The 22,049-nt window shown below is 37.4% G+C and overlaps 1 protein-coding gene across 1 annotated transcript in view; it reads left to right on the top strand.

Moving 5' to 3' along the window:
* The window catches only part of Tex11 (testis expressed 11), a 277,802-nt gene that overhangs the window by 193,738 nt on the left and 62,015 nt on the right, over positions 1-22,049 (top strand). Inside the window, exons 20-23 of the mRNA XM_059251477.1 lie at positions 7,696-7,736; positions 8,940-9,026; positions 10,791-10,861; positions 12,176-12,292. Of these exons, the coding sequence (XP_059107460.1) occupies positions 7,696-7,736; positions 8,940-9,026; positions 10,791-10,861; positions 12,176-12,292 (316 nt within the window). The remainder of the gene's footprint in view (positions 1-7,695; positions 7,737-8,939; positions 9,027-10,790; positions 10,862-12,175; positions 12,293-22,049) is intronic.

The raw sequence follows: 22,049 nt of genomic DNA, 5'->3' as shown, positions 1-22,049 counted from the left end.
GTCCCTTACCCTTTCATCTTTTCTCTATTCAAACCATATTCCTATGAGCCACACAGTCTAACAAATACCTGTCCTGATTCCAGTGCCAACAGATGACACCATAAAGTCCAACCTCACAAGTTAAAGGGCTCACCCCTATAAAACTGCCCCTACTTCACATGCCAGTACGAATCCAGGCTTCATATATTTCTGATTGTCCCAAACAGGAAATGCAGTGTCCCCTTTCAAAATTCAATAATTTGCTAGACTGACTTGCAGTACTCAGAGAAACATTTGACTTAGTTTACAGTTTACTATAAATGGTTAATTTAGGAAGAGCCAGATGAAACATATACATGGGGCAAAATGTTAAGCAGTATAGGGTGTTCTTACCCTCTCCAGGCTAACCATCATCCCAGTACCTCAATGTGTTCACCAGTCTAGAAGTTCTTTTGGCCCACTTTTAATTGAGTTTTCTTCTTGTTGAGTCTTATGAATTCTTTGTATATTTTAGATGTCAGTTCTTTATCTGATGTGTCTTTTTCAGGTATTTTCTACCAATCTGTGGTTTGTCTTATTGTCTTGATACCGTATTTTGAAAAATAGGAGTTTTTTGATTTTAAGGTGGTCTAGCTTATCAAGTATTGCTCCTATATACTATGCATGTTGTTAGTTGTTTTTCATTTTTTACTCTTTGCTCTTTTGGTTCTTTTAAGGGGGGCTACCACTCAGCTCCCAGATAAATCACACATGAAGTCTTATTCTTACTTATGAATGCCTGGCCTTAGCTTGGCTTGTTTCTAGCTAGCTTTTCTTAAATTATCCCATCTACCTTTTGTCTCTGGGCTTTTGTCTTTCTCTATTTCTGTATACCTTTCTTTACTTCTTTCTCCATGGCTTGCTGTGTAGATGGGTGGCTAGTCCCTCTTGTTCTCCTCCTTCTCTAGTTCCTAGATCTTTTTCCTCACAGATTTTTCCTCCTATTTATTCTCTCTGCCTGCCAGCCCTGACTATCCTTTCCTGCCAAGCTATTGGCCATTCAGCTTTTTATTAGACCAATTAGGTGTTTTAGACAGGCAAAGTAACACAGCTTTACAGAGTTAAACAAATGTAACATAAAAGAATGCAACACATCTTTGTCATTAAACAAATATTCTACAACATAAACAAATGTAACACATCTTAATATTCTACATTTCCCCTTTCTTGTCTAAATAAAAATGAAAGGTTTTAACTTTAACATAGTAAAACTGTATACAACAAAACAGTTATCAAGTAATAATTACATCTACAATATTCAGGCCATTTGTATTGAGTAAATTCAGAGAAAATACTCCATTATCTTATCTTAGTGATTCCAAAGTTTTACTTTCTTTTTTTATTATTATTAAGAGATTTTATATTCATTTTACATGTCAACCACAGATTCCCCTGTCCTCCCTCCTCCCACCCCCCAGCCTTCCTCCTAACTCACCCCCCATTCCCACCTCCTCCAAGGCAAGGTCTCCCAAGGGGAGTCAGCAGAGCCTGGTACATTCAGTTGAGGCAGGTCCAAGCCCTTCCTCCCTGCACCAAGGCTGTGCAAAGTGTCTTACCATAGGCACTAGGCTCCAGAAAGCCAGCTCATGTACTAGGGATGGGTTCCAATTCCACTGCCTGGGGGCCCCCTAAACAGTTCAAGCTAAAGGACTGTCTCACCTATCCAGAGGGCCTAGTCCATTATCATGGGGGCTCCTCAGCTATTGGTCTACAGTTCATGAATTTCCACTAGTTTGGCTGGCTATCTCTGTACATTTTCCTATCATGATCTCGATGTCCCTTGCTCATAGAATTCTTCCTCTCTCTCATTGATTGAGCTCAGCCTGGCACCCAGCTGTGATTCCAAAGTTTTATACCTAATTTACTTTCTATCATAGCTAAGGAAAACTATAAGTTTAGTTATTTAGCCTTTAACTCTATCAAAGAGCCAAAAGGATATAATATTACCTGAGTAAACAGGAATTGCATTGCAAGCAACTTCCAAAACTCTAGAAATGACAGAGACATCTGACTGCCTGGATAGTCACCCAGTGTTCCTCTGCAATGTTGGAGCATCTATCTTCAGCCTACAGGCCTAGAGTATCTGGCAGACTTTTCTGTGAAGCAGTAAATTTGAAGGACTGTCCCACCTTGTTTTGGCAAAGTTTGTCAGTGTCTTTCCTCTGTGTCCTACAGAATGTCTGGCAGACTCTTCCATGAAGCAGGAACCCTGAATGACCATCCCACCTTGTTTTGACAAAGTTCAGCAGTCATTATCCTGTGGGTCCTGCATGTCTAGTTTATATAGCATACTGTCAAGCCATCAAGGCAAAAGCATTTTCTTGCCCAAATGGATAACTTTGCCACAATGAAAGTAAACTCCTATGGAGTTTCTTCAATGCCCATCATCCTTTTATGAAGTAAATTTGTGTTTCCAGGAGCAGATGTGTCTCATTGTTATGAAAAGCCCTATATTAAAACATTTTAAATACCATATTCTATAGTTATTTGAAGTGTTTGAAAACCATTTATCTATCTAAAATATATCTCTGTATGATCTTGAAAACATGTCTAATGTGATAAGTCTGATCACCATAGATTAACTACTAACCTCATTTCTACATTGCATTTTAAAAATGAGCTGCATAAGCACAATACCCCAAACAAGAGTAGAAACATATATTCAGTGTAACAATAACTTTACATTTGTATCAATAAACTATGTTCCCCTAAATGATAGCAAACATCCATAACCCACCAAATAACCAACAGCCTCCCATACCCTTCTTGGGAAGGTGGGTGTTGTGTTCTCCAGACTGCTTTCTGTTGTCTGTGGGTGAAGGCTTCTTTAGGAGTCCCTGAGAAAATCTGAGATAATGGCCAAGTCCTGGGAAGACCAGCTATAACCTTTGTTGATGTATATTACCTGTCAATATTCAGGAGGTCTCCCTTGATCAAATCTGATCCATATTATTCCTGAAGGAATCCACAGCCTCTCATCTCCTGTGGGAACTGTGGGAGTCTGTCAGAGTCGAGCTCTGACCTGTCAAAGGGTTCTTGGGATGAGGAGAGAGGAATGAGGAAGTATTAGATAGAAAGATAGGAGATGATAAGAAAGACAGAGACAGTATAGTTTTGAGAGGGCCCTGGGTCAATACCAGTCACCTCGAGATTTATTCTAATGGGCTTTTTATACACTGCCATGAGGAGAGGCAAAAGACCTCCCCCTTTCAATATCAAAGCACAATGTACAGTCAAGTATAGACCCTTCAAAACACCTGGTAACCACACCTTTGGCCAAATCATCCCATTATGCAGCCCTGCTGGGTAAAGCAAGTTCAGATTCTCTGACCTTGAGTAAGGTCTTACTAGGGAGCCTCTGTGGGCCCCCACAGGGAACAAAAGCAAAAACCCTTCTCCAAAGCATTTTTAACTTCCATTTGACAAATGCATTTTTGACTTCTTTTTTGAAGTTAAGATAGCCCTAAAGTATCTAGGTTGGTTCAGTTTTGCAGTCCTGTTCACAAGCCCATGTCTGCCAGCAGTTATTTGCTCATCAGCATTCAAAAAATTCAATGTCAACACAAAAATATATAGGATCCAGACTCCCTGTGTGTTTACCATCTTACATGGCTTTTCTTTTATAATACTTTTTTTTTTTTTTGGTTTTTCGAGACAGGGTTTCTCTGTGTAGCTTTGCGCCTTTCCTGGAACTCACTTGGTAGCCCAGGCTGGCCTCGAACTCACAGAGATCCGCCTGGCTCTGCCTCCCGAGTGCTGGGATTAAAGGCGTGCGCCACCACCGCCCGGCTCTTTTATAATACTTTTATTCTCTCTTTAAAGACTTTATTTTTTTAACTATTTCTTTCTATGACTGTCTATACCCATTCTCTTTCTTTCTTAAGCCTAATCAAATTGTAAAACACACTGGAACCTGTTTAGAGGTTTTTCCCCCCCCAATCTGGACCTCTTTTACTGCTTATCGCTAGTCTTTTATGACCTGCACGAACAAACTTTAAGCTGATAAGCTACACCTGGATCCTCCACAAGGCTCTCAGCTGGCTCTGCCTGCTTCTATGTTTGTGAGAGCCAAGCTTAAAGCTCAAGGCCAGGTCGGAGATTCTTCTGACCAGGAACTGCATTCACCTCTCCTAGAGCTCTAGAATGCTGATGCTGTGTGCTGTGGCAGGCATTTTTACTTAGTTTTTTTGTTCCTACCTAATGTATTGGCAGCTCAAGGGCTCACTAGCAGGCAGAAATTCTTAAAGGGAGCCGTATCTTTTTTTTTTTTAACCAGCTTTCTCGGGCTCTACATGGAAATTTGAGAGCCTCACATTGGTACACCAAAATACATATACTATTGTATCTAAAAAATAGTGAATGTATTCAAGGTCATATATGTTTTCTTCTATGTTATTGTCTGTGAGTTTTATACTTTTGTGACTTACATTTAGGTCCATGATCTATTTTCAGATAATTATTATAAAAAAAAGAATAAAGGTCTATATATATTAAATACTTTGCATATGGATGTCTCATTGTTTCACAACTGTTTAAAATAATACTTTTGCTCCTTTGTCAAAGATCAATTGACTAAATTTATAAGGGCCTACTTCACATCTCCCCACTTGCTTGATAAGAAATGAGGACTACATGTATCTGTGGGTATAGGGACAAGTATTTAGAACCTTATGGTGTTCAGTTCCCCCTCTCAACTCTGGGATTCAGTCTGGCTTGAACCTGTGCATGCTGCCCCAGTTTCTGGGAGTTCATATGTGCATCAGTCTTGTTGTGTCTGGAAAACAAGGTTTCCTTGGAGTCCTCCATTGCCTCTGGCTCTTATTATCTTTCCATCTCCTCTTCTGCATAGCTCCCTGAGTCCTGAGAGGAGGGTTTTGATGAAGATATCCCATTTAGGACTGACTGTTCCAAAGTGTCTCACTCTTTGTCCGTTGTCCAATTGTGGATCTCTGTATTTGTTCCAATCTGCAGCAGGAAGAAGCTTCTCTGATGATGGTTAGAGAAGATACAGAACTATGGGTGTAAGAGAATGTCATTGGGAGTCATTTTATTACTACATTGTTTAGTAGAACAGTAGTATTTGGTTTTTCCCCTAGGCTCATGACCTATCTAGTTTCAGACACCCAAGAAGTGTCAGGCCTGGGTTCTGTCTCGTAGAATGATCCTTGAGTCCCGTCAGAGAGTGGTCGGTTACTCCCACAATGTTTGTACCACTGTTGCACCAGTGTGCCATGTAGTTACATCACCACTGTAGATCGCAGGATTGGTAAAGGCTCTAGTGAGGCACCAGCTCAACTCCTCTGTGTTCAGGATGTGTATCCTGTTTCAAGCCTTGAGTGTGGTGGTAGATCTGGTAGGGTGGAGAGGTTTGACATGGTGTAGGAGGTACCTATGGATCAGAGTGGGTAGGGTAGGTCCTGGAGGAGTCCTATAGATTAGTTGTAATGCAGGTATCAGTGGCCAGACTAGGCTGGGGCACTGGACACAGGACTTGGGCTGGATCTAATGGGCTTTGGAGAGTGAGTAATGGTGAGGGTTAGGAAGACTCACTACGTTAGACCTTGGATGTGTGGGATTTGACTGGGTGGAAAGGTTAGATGCAGCATGGGAGAGACTTGTTGGTTGGGGCAGGCAGGACAGGTCCTCCAGTATTACGTTTTTAATTTCAAATTCCATTTGTTCTTTGTTGGTATAGGAAAACACTTGATTTCTATATATTTACCTTGTAGTCTGAAGCCCGGTGATGACCATTTATGAATTCCAGTATTTGGGGTGGGAGTGGGTGGAATTTGGGGGGAGCTGGTGGAGTCAGTTCTTTATTTTCTAGAAAGTCAAGTCATCTGAGAACAAATACAATTCCTTCTCGCCTTTCTGAATACCTTTGTCCCCATTTTATTGTGTTACTGTAATAGATAGGTGTCTTAGCCTATTCAATATATGACAGACAAAAAGTCTGTTTACTTCTGGCAGTAGGGATCAAACATAAGGCCTTGTGTTCTCTCACTGACTTACATCCTCAGCTTCCCATTTAGAAAGTTACAATAAAATACTGTACAACAGAAATTTCTGACAATTCTGAATGCCAGAAAGTTTCAGATCAGCAAGCCATAGATTCACTGTCTTGTGATTATTTCCTTAGAAACAGTCATGTTCTTATTCACCTTTTGTTTTTCTAAAGAAGTCTTTCTTTTATTCCCCTTTAAAAGTTTTTATAGAGTACAGAATTCAAGCTTGGTCATTTTTTTCTCTCTCAATATTTTAAATGTTCCACTCTACTATCTTTTTGTTTTGAGGTTTTTGGTACAGTTTGGGCATAGGTTGAGGTCCCCCAAGGGTCCTTTGTGATTGAAGGCTTGACTCACAGGAAAGCAGTACTGGGAAATTTTGTGACACTTCCAGAGGCAGGGCCTAGTTGGAAGTCCTTTGATCACTGGGAGCATGTTGTCAGAGGAGATTATAGGAATCCAAGTTTCTCTCTCCCTCACCCCCTATGATTTCCTGCTTGGCTATATAAGCTCTTCTACCTGATGTGCTGTGAGCTGCCACTCTTACCAGATACAAATCAACTGTGTGATAAATACACACATACAGTCCCAATGTGATCATTTTATCACCTCTCCCTTCTGTCTAATGCTGCCTCTGTGTCTTCAAATTACTTTTTGCCTTTTAGTATGGTTTTCTGTTTTCTCAAGAGACAGACATGATATATCAAGTTCAAAGAACTGCTACAAATATGCTTTTTCGTTGTGTGGTGGTGAGTTATTAGGGAGGGAAACTGTCCTACTGTTTCCTCCCCCCTTTCATATGGACACAGTGGCTAAAGTAAAGAGGTTTTAGCTGGTTCCACTGAATTAAGCTCTGGCAATACGCCAGAAGTTAGACTCTGGTAAAGTAGTTTGTTTAGAGGGCAGGTATTATTCTGAAAGAACCTAACAAGATGGCTCAGCTAGTAAAGGTACTTGCTAAGCAAGCCTGGCAACCTGAGTTTGATCTATGGGTAATGGTGGAAGTATAGAACTAACTCCACAAAGTTGTCCTCTGACTTCAGACATGCACTGTGGCATTTTGATCTACACACAATAACAATAACTATATATATATATATATATATATATATATATATATATATATATATATATATATATATTAAAGAACACAGGGGCTGGGGCAGTGGCTCAGTAGTTAAGAGATATGGTGTACTTGTAGAAGACCTGAATTTGGTTTCCAGTATCACATTGCAGCTCACAACCACCTGTAACTGTAGTTCCAGAGGAATTGATGCACTCTTTTGGCCTCTGCAAACTCTGCACACACATGGTGCACATACATACATGCAGGCAAACACACATACACATAAAATACATAAATATTTTAAAAGGAACCAGAGCTTATCAATCACAGAGGTCACTACCTGCTCCCAAGTATTAAACTTTATCAGCCATTAAAATTGTTTGCTAAGAACAGGAGTAGAAATAGAGGAAACTGTGAGGACACTGGTTATGAGTAACCATATCTTACAGTGGAAGATGTCTGTTGAAGTCAGATTGTCATTGAACTAGACACTGCATATTTTTGTCATTTTTAGCCCAATTCTCAGACACAAGTAGTGTTTCTCTTCAATTATTTTCTACAGTAAAGGTTTAGAACATTAAAAACTCCCTTTTCTTTAATTTTTAGAAAGAAAGTAATGGATAGACTTTTGACTTACTTGAATACAGGTAATTATGTTCTTGTTTATTTTCAGTCCTTCATCTTGCCTCTATCTTCTGTTGGATTCTCCAAATCTATTGAACATACTGACTCTAATCTAATATTTTAGTTAAACTTCATGCTCATTATTAATGTTTAGCACAGGAAACTGTTTTAGTTTTTATCCACAAGAAGGGAAATGTTTGGCATCACTAGCATCTACTTCCAAACGTGATTTCAGCCCCATTTTTATCCTAATTTGTTCTAAGGACACTTCCTTCCCTCTGCCCTCTTTCTTTCCCTCTTCTCCACTATCTTTTTTTCATCCTTCTCTGCTTTTTAATTTCCTGTCCTGTAATTGAACATGTAAAAATGAACACAACAATGAAATTCTCTGAACACTGCTGGGTTTGTGCCCTCTTAATCTAACTCGTATTGTTTGTTCTCTTGTTTTGCCAATTTACACAAGTCCATGTCATCTCCTCTCCTCTGCCTGCTCATAATCTTCCCTGTCCACTTCTATAAACTAGTATCTAGCAACATCACATTCTTTTTACCAGCACCATGCTTTCTTTGGTGATGCCCCTTTTACTCAAAAGATATGTCATTTCTGAATATACCTAAAGTCTGTATCTTAGAAACTTTAATCTACTTATTGCAGTAGTTGAATTTTATACTCAAATACAGCATTATAAGCATAGCAAAATGGCTAAAAGCCAAAGCTTTTCAAATGAAGAAAACTTTGTTGGTTGCTATTCTTTTTCTGAGAAGAACATGTGGTGAGTAATAAATGCTTTCTGGTGATGATGGCATGTTCTGGTTCTCCTTTATACTTACTGTGGAAGCTAAGTAAATATTATGCCATCCTACTGATACTATGAATTATTTTAGGGTGTTTTGTTTGGTGCTGGAGATTGATCCCAGGGATTCATGCATACTAAGCATCATTTTAGTATTTTAATTATTATTCCTATTCTTTATTCCATGTGCTTCAAGTAGTGAATAATTGTAATAATTAAATTTATAATTCTCTCTAAGGATATGTTTGTTCCCTCAAAGTTTGAGTTAATGCCTTCATGGAGCATAGTAATGCATTTTCTCACTTGGATTCTTATATACAACCATAAACATGTATATAGAAATGAACTTTCTAGATTCATACTGTCTTTAAAGAATGATTAAGAACTTTGCTAGCATGTAAGATAACTATCCCATTTTCCTATTTGATGCAGCACTCCTGAAATTTTCTCAGCGTTTTGATGAAGATCCTTCAGCTTTGGATTCTAGGGTTAATGATGTCAATTGGTTCAGAAAAATAGGTAAAAGAAAAACCTGTGGGCATGGAAAGCTTTGTGGTATAATAGAATCAGAGGTGGGTTCACAGATTCTGGCTCTTCCTTTCGAACCTATGGTATACATATATAGCTTGCTTAATCTTGGTTTCATTGTATGTAAAATAGAAATGCATACATCTCTTATGTAGGATCATTTATTCATTAAGGATTTCATATGAAATAGTGTATTTACCTCACATATAACAAAGTGTTCCATGCTTATTTTCTTTTCTATGGAGAGTGATCAAGAAACAAAATGATAAATTATAATTTTAATTCCCCAAATTATTATCCTAAATCTGCTCTAGAAAGCTGAACTTATTCTTTGATGTGATCCACCAAAAGTAAACTACGTGCAACAGTATGGATACCTCTCAGAAACATATTGTTGAAAAAAAGAGCCAGGCATTAAAGAGTACATAATGCATGATTCTGTTTATACACAAGTTAAAAAGGTAAATCTGATTTAGTGTTAAAAATCAAAATAGTGATCTGTTTAGGAGGTAAGAAAGAAAAACATTGAGAATAAATGTGATCAAAGTGTATTATGTTCATGCGTAGAGAAATTGCTATGACTTTATCGTGTAAGTAATATGAAAATAATTTTAAAGAAAATAATCTGAAGAAAAGAGTTAAGGTAGTGTTTACCATAAAAAGAGATCCTGGACTTAAAGGGAGCTTTCAGTTTTCTGGTAATGGCCAAAATCTTTCTTGGTGTGGATATGTGTTTATTTTATTGAAATTCATCAAGTGGCATAATTATGAATTGTGCCATTTTCTTTTTCTGGGCTTTAATGAATAAAAATGATATAAAAACTATGGAGGCAGTTAAGGAGTATTAATTAACAATATCACAGAGTGGACTGGTTCTACATGAACCTTTTCCTGCTTTAAGGGATTTCTTGAGGATTTTATCTGAGCAAAAGGAAATAAATAATGTGAATTCTAAGAAATTTGGAAAATAAGCATTTTAAAATATAGAAATATTTAATGACTGACCTTGTGAAAGTTTGAAAAGCTAAAGGTATTTTTCTCACTCACCTTGTTTTACCTAGTTGGGGCTTCTACTAACCTTTGGAAAATAGGAAATACTCTAACCATTGATTTTAGTAGATTCTGATCTTTCCTAAACTTGAACTTTCTTTTGCCACTTTTAGTTGGTGACTTTCAGTTACCACTTGGTGACTCTCTTTTTTGAATGTATTTTTTAATTAAAATATAACGACATCATTTTCTCCCTCCAGCCTCTCCCATTTCCCACCCTACAAACATCTCACTCCCTTTCAAATTCATGGCCTGTTTCTTTAATTGTTACTATTACAGGTAGGTAAGTAGGTAGGTAGGTAGGTAGATAGATAGATAGATAGATAGATAGATAGATAGATAGATTGATTGATTTAGTACTGAGAATTCTTTTTGTATGTCTCAAACTTTAAAAAAAGTTAACAGTACCTCATGTATCATTGACTTAGAATGGATGATTAGAAGTGATAGAAATCTCTAAATTTCTCGGCCAAAAGTTTCTCCACAAACATAAAGTCAGTTTATTTTTCCAATAACAAAATAGTTTATTGACCTACTTAATTTCTTTTTAATTAATTTTAAATTTAAAATTTTAGATAAAATATAACTAACCCCAAGAACCCCTTTATTAGTATATTAGCATTGAAAATGTTGACAATAGAGATTATGGTGATAGAGACTAAACAGTCAATTTTTCACAGTTATATTATTCATCTTAACTTTCAGCTTGGAACTTAGCTCTGCAGTCTGAGAAGGATCGAGAGACAATGAAAAAATTTTTCATGGTTTCTTATAAGGTAAATTTCATCACAAACATTCATCATAGAACCCAAAGTTCTACCATTACAGAACTATTCCTTTGCCTTTGTCGGGACTGAGAGTTCCAGAGTCCTATATTAAAACAGAAGTATCTTTAGAATGGGCATGCTCCAATGTTACCAGTTACCAACACATTAGGAAAGATCACACAAATACATCTGTAGATATGTAGCATAAGTACCTGTGAACAGCAGGGATTGAAAAGGGAGATGAGAAGTTCGAGCCTCCTTTTTTTTTTTTTTGACCTAGAGCAGGTACAATATGTAAGAATTTGTGAATTTGTTATTATTCACTTTTAAGCATTTAAAAATAGTCATTTACCTCCAAAGTAGCCATTAAAAAGTTAGAAAGAGGTTCACATACTAGTGGAGGAATGAAAGCAGAGGGGTTACAGAATATACCTCATCTGCATTTAGAAGTATCACAGTCTGACAAATTGAGGCCAATTAAATGTTCAGAATTTTAGAGCTGGAATGAACTGAAGAGCATAGTTCCCTCACCTTAAGTAACCCAAGACCTAAAAGTATTGGACAACTTAAATTTTATTTAGTCAATGAAGGTCATGATTGTTATCCCTAAATGTTTGGGGAGATTAAGAAAGTCTTTGGAGGGGAATGTATCTCGGTGGTGAAATACTTATCTAGCATGTACAAGGGCCTGGGCTCAGTCCCAAGTACCAGTAAAAAAAATCTTCAGGTTTATGTATAAATGCAGTTTTAATTAGATGGCATAAGTCCATTTCAGTTTTGACATTTGTGGTGATGCTTGTATAAGACTGACATGTAGAAATCAAAGTGGCTTAGTTTTATTATAGTAAAAAGCTCAGAGAATTTCCTAAAACTAGAGGACAAGGTTTAATGATGAGGTTATGTTTAATGCCTGTCAGGATTTGACATTGTCCCCTTCAAACATAACAATTTAAGTACTGATTTGTGCTCTGTTCAGTACAAAGGAAAAACTACTTCCCAGGGGGAAAATCACCTATAAATGACAGCATCACCCAAGAAGTAAATTGCTAGATAGGCATTCAGGGCTAAATGACAGTACTTGTCATTGAGAAAAAATACTGAAGAAGAGAAGCTTTTTATCTCTAGGAAGGTACTAAAAACAATGAAAAGTAATATAAAATTAAAACTGTAAATCAATGTGATAGTCTATATCATTTTTATGGCAACATGTGGTTTTCCAGCAGAATTTTTTCATTCAGACAAAATGTTGCTGATTTTGATTCTGATTGTGTTCACCTGACAGAATTCTCAGTATTCACTGATGTTCTGGTTATTTCTTATCAGCTGTCCCTTTTTTGTCCTTCTGATCAAGGACTACTGATTGCACAGAAAACATGTTTACTTGTAGCAGCTGCAGTTGATCTAGAGCAAGGAAGAAAAGCTTCAACGATTTACGAACAGGTAATGTTCCATCTTCAAAGAACAGAGAAGGGTGAAGTGTGCTGTTTGCTATATTTCTTTTCCCTGACACATTTGTTTTTATTCCCCTTTAGGAAATCTTCTCCTCTTATTCTAGAAGCATCTTGATTTCAAAGGTTTATAATGGTTAATTCCTTCCTCAGCAAAGGTTGCATTTGGCTTAGCCTCTTGTTAGATGCCCCTTGCCATTGACTACTCATTCCTAGTCTGTTATTATATTTATCTTCATTGTCTCTCTGTGGTAATATATGACCCATCAAAGTGTTTTCTCTACTTTTGTTTCCTTTCACACTTTTGCTATAGAAGAACTCATCTGTGTCTAGAGTTTTGATAGCCAAGTGAAGTGGTTTCCTTAGCTTGTTTCTCTTTACTCAATTATATTTGCTTAAATATGTCATCATTATCTTGTGTCTAACAAGACATGATCTCTTACCTTTGCCTGAATTCTACTCTCAATTCCTTTCTTAATGTTTTTTATGATACCGTGTTTCAAATTATAGACCATATGGCCTCAAACTCATGGTGGTCCTCCTGCCTCATCCTCTGAGATTACAGATGTTAACTATCACACCTGCCTCCACTCTTAAACCTACCTTTTTAGGAGCTACTAGAATTATCATATCCCACACACCTACAACTCTTCATCCTTCTTCAAAGAAAGTCACATAATTACCACTTTCTGTTTGATTTTTAAGAATTAATGAGGCATTTCCAACCCACAATTCATTAGCTACATGCAGCCCAGGATAGCTATGAATGCAGCCCAATGCAAAATTGTAAACATATTTAAAACATGAGGGGTTTGCAATTTTTTTCACTCAACCCCATGGTTCTCCAGCATGAGTGTTGTAAATGACAGTGTCATGTTACAACATCAAGAAGTTAGACACACTTGAGTTCTCTGTCAGCTTGGTTTCTCTTACCGGTAATAAGAAAACATCTTAATTTCCCATACTTGTTAGGTTCTCATTTCTCCAACAGGTATAAAGTCCATTTAGCTCTTTATCCTCTATTTTGTGTTAATCACTTCTTTTGTATTATTCTTTACATTTAGAATAAATTCTCATCATATGTCTGTTTCTTGTTGTGAGGTATTCACCAGAGTAGACTGCTCAGACATAGATTTAAGCCAATAGAAAGTCTTTATTAGCCAGCGACTGCACTGGGTGTTTGGGATCCCAGTGTAACACGGAGCCTTTCTCAGGATGAAATTTTAAGTACAAAAACCGTGCTCTGGGTTGACAATGCTTCAGTTAACAAGAACAGTTAACCAGAAGCAGAACTACAGAAGCCAAAAAAGCAAGGTTAGAGACTTTCCCAGAACTATGGACTTTGATGGATTAGGTCTTTGTTTTAGTTTTGGCAGGTGCTGCTGTCTGTGTGGTGAGTTTTACAGCCTCAATGGTACTTCCATCATGGAGTCAGTTGTGCTAAAGTCTGGGGGCCTACTAAGGTCTGGGGCCTGTTATATTTTTTGTGTTCCTTTTTTGAGTTCAACTCAAAAAATGTTTGAGGGGCTGGAGAGATGGCTCAGTGGTTAAGAGCACTGGCTGCTTTCACAGAGGACCCATATTTGATTCCCAGCACCTTCGTGGTTGCTCACAGCCATCTGTAACCCAGTTTCAGGGGATCAAAAGCCTTCTTCTGTCTTCTATGGGCAGCAGGCATGCACAAGGTGCACAGACAAAACATTCATACACATGGAATTAAAAAAATTTGAACACTAGTTTCTTACTAGATACTAGACATACAGAGATGAAGTCTTTGTTCATGAGGGTAAATGAGCCCCCTTTAAGAAGTCTTTTCCATTAAAAAAGAATAGACAAGAAAAGAATCTAACTTTCCCAGAGAAAAACTAGGCAAAAATTAACTTCAAGTAAAGGTGAATGTAATTTTATTCTCTATAAGCACTTTTGCTTTACTGAAAAGAGCAGCAACATCATGGTTAATGTTGTTGTCAACTTAACAGGACCTAGAATTACCAAAGAGACAAGCCTCTGGGCATATCTTTGAGGGATTGTCTAGATTAGTTAACTAAGGTGGGAAAACCAACCCTAAATGTGGGTAACACCATGCCATGCACTGGAGTCCCAGACTTGCATTAAAAGGAGAAAAGTAGCTAAGAACCAGTATCCTTCACTATCTGCTTTCCCCCTGCAATATAACCAGCTGCCTCCTGCCCCCACTGCCATGCCTTCCTCACCGTGGACTATATCCTCATAAACTATAAACCAAAATAAACTCTCTGTCCAGTAAGTTGCTTCTTGCCAGGTACTTTTTCACAGCAATAACAAAAGAAACTAATATAACGTTATCCTCATGGTGCTTTTAACTTTTTAAAAGTTACTCCTTTTTAGTTCATAGTCTGGGTATGTTAAACTGTATCTCAATGAATACAGATTAAATCAACACATGGGAAATTTCGCCAACTCTTAAGTATAGTCCTTGTGTTACTTGTTCATCACAACTGCTTTTTTATTTTCAAGTATTGCTCATGTTCTTTTATTAGAAGTTATACTTCTACAGAGTATTAATAACTGTAAGCTTTACAAAAATACAATCAATGATAACAAATGTAAAAGGAGTTTGAAAATGAATTACTTGTTTACAGATGTACTCCTTAGGTGACCAATGTCCAATACCTTTTAATTATTAAGAGGCGCTGCTTGGTATGTACAGTGTAAGGTCATGTCTGATTACCTTTGTTTAAAGGAGTTCTCAACCCTTTGGATCGTGATCCCTTTGGTAAATCTCTATCTCCAAAAATATTTACATTACCATTCATAACAGTAGCAAAATTATAGTTATGAAGTAGCAGCTAAAATAACTTTATGTTGGGGTCACTACAACCTGAGGAACTGTATTAAAAGGTTGCAGCATTGGGAAGGATGAGAACCACTGGCTCAAAGACAATACTCGTGATTCAATTAGGCACACATGAACAGCAGCCTGCAAAAGGTTAGCACCACTAATGATTCTAGTTGGAAGATAGTAGCTTGGTAAGATTTTCTCCTGAACTTTGCATTTTAGAAGTGATGTGAATGCATTTAATATATAAAGGAGTCAGGAAAAATTATCATCACTACAATGAACTACATAGAAGTCTTTTAGAATTAATTGAACTTCTAATTTTGAAACAAAGTTTGAATCTCTGGCTTATATATACAGTAATAAAACACTTATTTTGTCAAGTCTATAGACCAAGGTTTCAAACAGCAGCACTGTCCAAATGGCAGGGCTTTTTAGATGACTGGTACTATACATAAAATAGGGGCTGGAGAGCTCTCCCAGTAGTTAAGAGCAATAACTGCTCTTGCAGAAAACCTAAGTTCAGTTCCCAGCACCTATGTCAGGCAGCTCACAACCACCTGTAACTGCAGCTCCAGGAGATCCAATGCCCTCTTTTGGCTGTGAATTTATCATATACAGCTTTTATTATTTTGAGGTATGTTCCCTCTAACCCTAAATTCTCTAGGACTTTTATCATGAAGGCATGTTGGATTTTCTCAAAGGCCTCTTCTGTATCTATTGGGAAGATAATGTGTTTTGTTTGTCCATAAGTCTATTTATATGGTTTATTACTGTATTGCTCAGGATTCTCTAGAGAACTTAGAGAATGAATAATGAATAATGAGTGGATCTTGAATTAAATTGATTCCCATCTTCCTGAGGAACTGCCACACTGATTTCCATAAAGTCTGTACAAGTTTGCAGTCGCAAAAGCAATGGAAGAGTGTTCCCCTTACTCACATCCTCTCCACCATGAGCTCTCACTGTGTTTTTTATCTTAGTCATTTTGACAGGTATAAGATGGAATCTCAAAGTAGTTTTGATTTGCATTTCCCTGATGACTAAAGATGTTGAACATTTCCTTAAGTGTTTCTCAGCCATTTGAGTTTTCTCTTTTGAGAATTCTCTGTATAGATGTATATCCAATTTTTTTCAAGTGGATAATTTTCTTAATATCTAGTTTCTTGAGTTCTTTATATATTCTGATATTATCCCTCTATCAGATGTGGAGTTGGTAAAAATCTTTTTTCATTCTATAGGCTGCTGCTTTGTCCATATGATGGTGTCCTTTGCCTTACAGAAGCTTTTCAGTTTCGTGAGGTCCCATTTATTAATTGTTGATCTTAGTGTCTGTGCTGTCAGTGCTCTGTTCAGAAAGCCTTTTCCTGTGCCAATACATTCAAGGCTATTCCAAACTTTCTTTCCTATCAGGTTCAGTGTATCTGGTTTTATGTGTTGGAGCCTGCTGACAATCAGTTGGGTATCTGGGTGAGGGAGTGTGGATTGTAGAGACAATGAAGAGGACAGGAAAGAGTTGAGAGGTCTGCCAGTCAGTGCTGGACAGCCCCAAGTTTATTTCACGGCCAGCTTGTATACAGTCTTGAAGGACAGAGGTAGAACAATGCACAGCATAGGTATTCAACTACTATCTATCCTGCCTTGTGTCAAGGAGCAGGCAGTTTCATTGTCTATTTCTATGTACCTCTGGCTGGTGTCAGCAGCCTGCATCTAGCTAGCTAGAGTGTTCCTTCCTGTGGGCTAATCAGGACTTTCTCACAGCTCTTCAAAGACTCTGTGGGCTAATCAGGACCTTTTCACACCCCTGGAGCAAGCAAGCTTGAACTCTATTGACTCAGAATAGACTTCAGATTTAAACTGGGGAACTGAGTCAGTTGTGGGCTCCCACATTTATATTGAGGTCTTTGATCCATTTGAAGTTGAGTTTTGTGTGGGGTGATAATTATAGATTTATTTGGATCTTTCTATATGCAGTCATCTAGTTTGACCAGCATCATTTGTTGAAGATACTGTCTTTTTTCCAATGTAATAGTAGTTCTGGCTTCTTTATAAAAATTAGGTGTCCATAGATGTGTGGATATGTCTGGATCTTTCATTTGATTCCATTGATCAACATGACTGTTTTGTGCCAATACCATGCTGTTTTTATTACTATAGCTCTGTAGTACAATTTGAGGTCAGGGATGGTAATACCTCAGGCAGTTCTTTTATTATGCAAGATTGTTTTAGGTATTCTGAGTTTCTTATGTTTCCATATATAGCTGAAAATTGTCCTTTAAAGATTTTTAGAGAATTATGTTGGAATTTTGATGGGGACTGCTTTGAATCTATAGATTGCTTTTGGTAGGGTGGCAATTTTTACTATGTTAATGCTACCAACCCATGAACATGGGAGAACTTTCCATCTAAATTTTAACAGACTTCTTGATGTATAATTCATATATCCTATAATTCACCCATTCATTTTCATTTTGGGCATTGCTGAGAATTAAACTCAGGGCCTTGTGCATTCTAGGCATACATGCTGCCACCAAGCATTATCGCCATCCCAAACTATCCATTTACATGTACATTGTAATATTTTTTAGCATATTTTGATCTGTACAACTATCAATAAAATCTAATGTGGGATGTCCTGTATGCTGTGAATATATGTTGCTATGATTGATTGATAAATAAAACACTGATTGGCCAGTAGCCAGGCAGGAAGTATAGGAAGGACAAAGAGAGAGGAGAATTCTGGGAAGTGGAAGGCTGAGGCAGGTAGATGCTGTCAGCTGCCACAAGGAAAAGCATGATGTAAGATACTGGTAAGCCACGAGCCACGTGGCAACTTACAGATTAATAGAAATGAGTTAATTTATGATATAAGAACAGATAGCAAGAAGCCTGCCACAGCCATACAGTTTATAAGTACTATAAGTCTCTGTGTGTTTAATTGGGCCTGAGCAGCTACAGGAGCTGGGTGGACACAGTAATACTCCAGTTACAATATAATTTTAGAATATTTTTATCATTCTAAAAAGAAACCTTTTACCCATTAGCAGGTACTCTTCATCATTGTCACTAGCTCTAAGCAACCAGTTAGCTACTTTCTGTCTATATAGTTTGCCTATTGTGAGCTTTTTATGTAAATCTAATAATATGACTTGTAGTCTTTTCTGATTGGATCTTTTTGTAAAAAATAATGTTTCAGATTTTCTGTTTCTTAATAGGTATCAATATTTCATACCTTACTATAGCTGAATAACATTTCATTGTCTGGATATATCACATCTTCATTATCTACTCATTCATTGACAGACACTTGGGTTGTTTCCAATTTTCAAATATTACTAATAATGTCTCAGGTCTGGAAAAGATGGCTTTTCAGTTAAAAGCACTTGCTGCTCTTGCAGAGGACCCAGATATAGTTCCCAATGCCCACATAATGGCTTATAACTGCCTGTAACTCCAGTTCCAGGGAATCTGACACCCTCTTCTTGACTATATGGACATCAAGCATCTAAGCATGTGCATACCTACACACAGGCAAACATTCATATAATAAAATAAAACATTTTTTAGAATATTATGAAGTCTTAATAAACATGTACAAATATTTGTGTGAATAGTTTCATTTTGAGCATATACATTGATATTGGATTGATGGCATGTTTAATGTATGCTTGTTAGGTATGGACTTTATAGGTATTAAATCTTCTATACCTTTGATGTTTTTCCTAGTTTTATTGTTTATAGAGGTGTTAAAATATCTAATTCATAGTCTTTTTTGTCCTTTTATTTTTGGTTTTTTGGGAGAGGGTTTCTCTGTGTAACATCTCTAGCTGTCCTGAAACTCACTTTGTTGACCAGGCTAACCTCAAACTCACAGAGATCCACCTGCCTCTGCCTCCTGAGTGCTGGGATTAAAGGCGTGCGCCACCTTGCCCAGCTCTCATCCTTTTATTTTCATCCTGTGTCTTTAGATATAGTGCTTATCTCCTATAGATAGAATATAAATTATATTTTAAACTAGTATGACAATCTCTGTCTCTTATTACATAGTTTAATACATTAACAATTGATATTACTTTATAGTCAAACTTCTACCATTTTATTTTTTATCTTTCTACATCTCACATGTCTTTTCCTTACTTTTTTATGTATATGTGTGTGCCTGCTTGTCTATATGTGCAACAATGGAGGAGTGTTCCCCTTGCTCCACATCCTCACCTGTCTGAGCTGTCTTCAGTATTTTTGATCTTAGCCATTCTGACAGGTATAAGATAAAATTTCAGAGTCATTTTGTTTTGCATTTCCCTGATGGCTAAGGATGTTGAACATTTCCTTAAGTGTTTCTGGGCCATTTGAGATTCTTCTGTTGAGAATTCTGTTTCAATCTGTACCCCATTTTTAATTGGATTATTTGGTTTGTTGATATCTAGTTTCTTGAGTTCTTCATATATTTTGGAAATCAGCCCTTTTTCAGATGTAGGGTTGGTGAAGATCTTTCCCATTCTGTGGGCTGCTGTTTTGTCCTATTGATGGTGTCCTTTGCCTTACAGAGACATTTTAATTTTAGGAAATTCCATTTATTAATTGTCAATATTAGTGTCTGTACTATTGGTATTCTGTTTAGAAAGTTGTCTCCTGTGCCAGTGTGTTTGAGATTGTTTCCCACTTTCTCTTCTGTCAGGTTCAGTATGTCTGGATTTATATTGAAATCTTTGATACACTTGGTCCTGAGTTTTGTGCAGGGTGATAAATGTAGATCTATTTGCATTCTTCTACATGATGACATCCAGTTAGACCAGCACCATTTGTTGAAGATGCTTTCCTTTTTCCATTGTATAATTTTGGCTTCTTTGTCGAAAATCACATGTCCATAAGTGTGTAGATTTACATCTGGGTCTTTGATTGGATTACATTTATCCACCTGTCTGTTTTTATGCCAATACCATGTGGTTTTTTTCACCTCCGGAAGTTACTTTATTGTACAGATTGTTTTAGCTATCCTGAATTTTTTGTTTTTCCATATGAAGTTGAGTATTGTTCTTTCAAGGTCTGTAAAGAATTGTTAAGCTGTTGTTTTAATTCTAGAATTTCTATTTGATTACTTTTATAATATATATGACTTTATTGATATATAGCTGATGAGCACTCTTATCATACCTTCATTCTTTACATGTAGATTCCTTTAGTTATCTAAGTATATTTAAAATAGCTGTTTTGAAATATGTGTCTAGTTTAACATCTGGGCCTTTACAAAGTCATTTCTATTTTTTATGTGTATGAAGTTTGCCTGCATGTGCACTGCATACTTGCCTGGTGCTCTTGGAGGCAGAAGTGAGATTACAGAGCTGAAATTACAGACAATTGTGAGCTGCTCTATGAGTTCTGGGAATCAAACTCAGGTCCTCTGCAAGAACAACAAATGTTCTTAACTGGTGTTCTGTCTTCCCAGCCCTTGTTAGTTCACTTTCTGTAATTGCTTAGTGAATTGACTGGACTAGTTCATTGAGCTCTCTTGGCCCCATAGTACAATGGCTCCATTTTTACTCCACACAGGGTAGTTTTTGCTTTTGAAAACATCCTGACCCATCCTCCTGAAATGAGATGGCAGTGGTTTTAGTAGAGTGCTTGATATTATACCTTTTTCCTAATCTCCCTTCTTTATTTATTCTTTAAGTTTTATTTTTATATTAGTTTTCTGTTGCTTTTCTGACAAAAGCAACTTAAGAAGGGGTTTATTTTGGCTTACAGTTCGAGGGCAATATGGTTGGTTCATCCTGGCAAGGAAGACATGGTAGCAGGCAGGAATGGCATGTTGGCAGTATCAGAATGCTTGCTGGTCTCATTATATCCACATTTAGGAAGCAGAGAGTGAACAGAAAATTGGGCCTGACTATGATGTATTAAAGTCCACACCCAGGGACTTACTTCCTCCAGCAAGTCTCCACTTGCTAAAGGTTCCACACCCTTCCCAAATAGTGCTACCAGCTAGGGTCTAAGTATTCAAACATGTGACCCTATGGGAAGAATTTTACATTCAAACCACAACATTATGCCCCTGGCCTCCATAGGCTCATGGTCATGTTTTGATGCAAAATATATTCTGTCCAACTTCAGAAGTTTCTATAATCTTTAACAGTCCCAACATTGTTCAAAAGTCCAAAAGTATTTTCTAATAATGGAGGCAATATCTTAGCTGTGACCTTCTGTAAAATAAAAAGAAATTATCTTATTCCAGCATACAATGGCACAGAATATACATTTCAATTCCAAAAGGGAATAGCAAGGAAAGATTGCACCAAAGCAAGACCAAAAGCCAGCACAGCAACATCGAATGCTGCAGCTCTATGGCTGGCATTTGGAAGTCATGATGGAATCATCTCAGCTCCAATGGACTTAGGTAGCCCTGACCCTCCAGCTCTGCTGCCTCTCTCTTGGTTCAGCTCTACTTTATGTAGACAACATTTATTGGTGGACATTTATGGTTCTGGTTTCTCCAATAGCCAGGGTATCTACTGCAATTTAGTCTTTCTCTTCACATCTTCATGCAGTAGCCTTTCAAGACCTCTTTGCAGGGACTCTGACCCTGGAGCATGTTGCTTATCCTCAGCAGCTCTCTGGAACTGTGGTACAAGACCCTCTCAATTTTGCACCTTTAATGCCTGCAAAACTGCTGCCACCTGAATGACAGTATCAGATTCTACTTTGACCTTAGGATGAAGCCTGGTCCCCTTGAATCACAATTGCATCAGCTGTTGTGTGCTAACCCTGGAGAAATACTTCTCTGAACAGTTGCTTTCTAGAACAGGACTCTCCTTTGGCATTGTGAGTTTATGCTTTTCCCCTTTCAAATACATTTGCATTTTCACAGGTTAGAGACTTTGATGGGCGGAGTCTTATCCTCAAGGCACCTTCATTATTGTCTCTGTGCAGAAAA

Source organism: Peromyscus eremicus, chromosome X (genome assembly GCF_949786415.1).
Source record: "Peromyscus eremicus chromosome X, PerEre_H2_v1, whole genome shotgun sequence".
NCBI classification, from domain to species: Eukaryota; Metazoa; Chordata; class Mammalia; order Rodentia; family Cricetidae; genus Peromyscus; species Peromyscus eremicus.
Note: the sequence above shows the minus strand (reverse complement) of the source record. Positions and strands in the feature narration are given on the sequence as shown.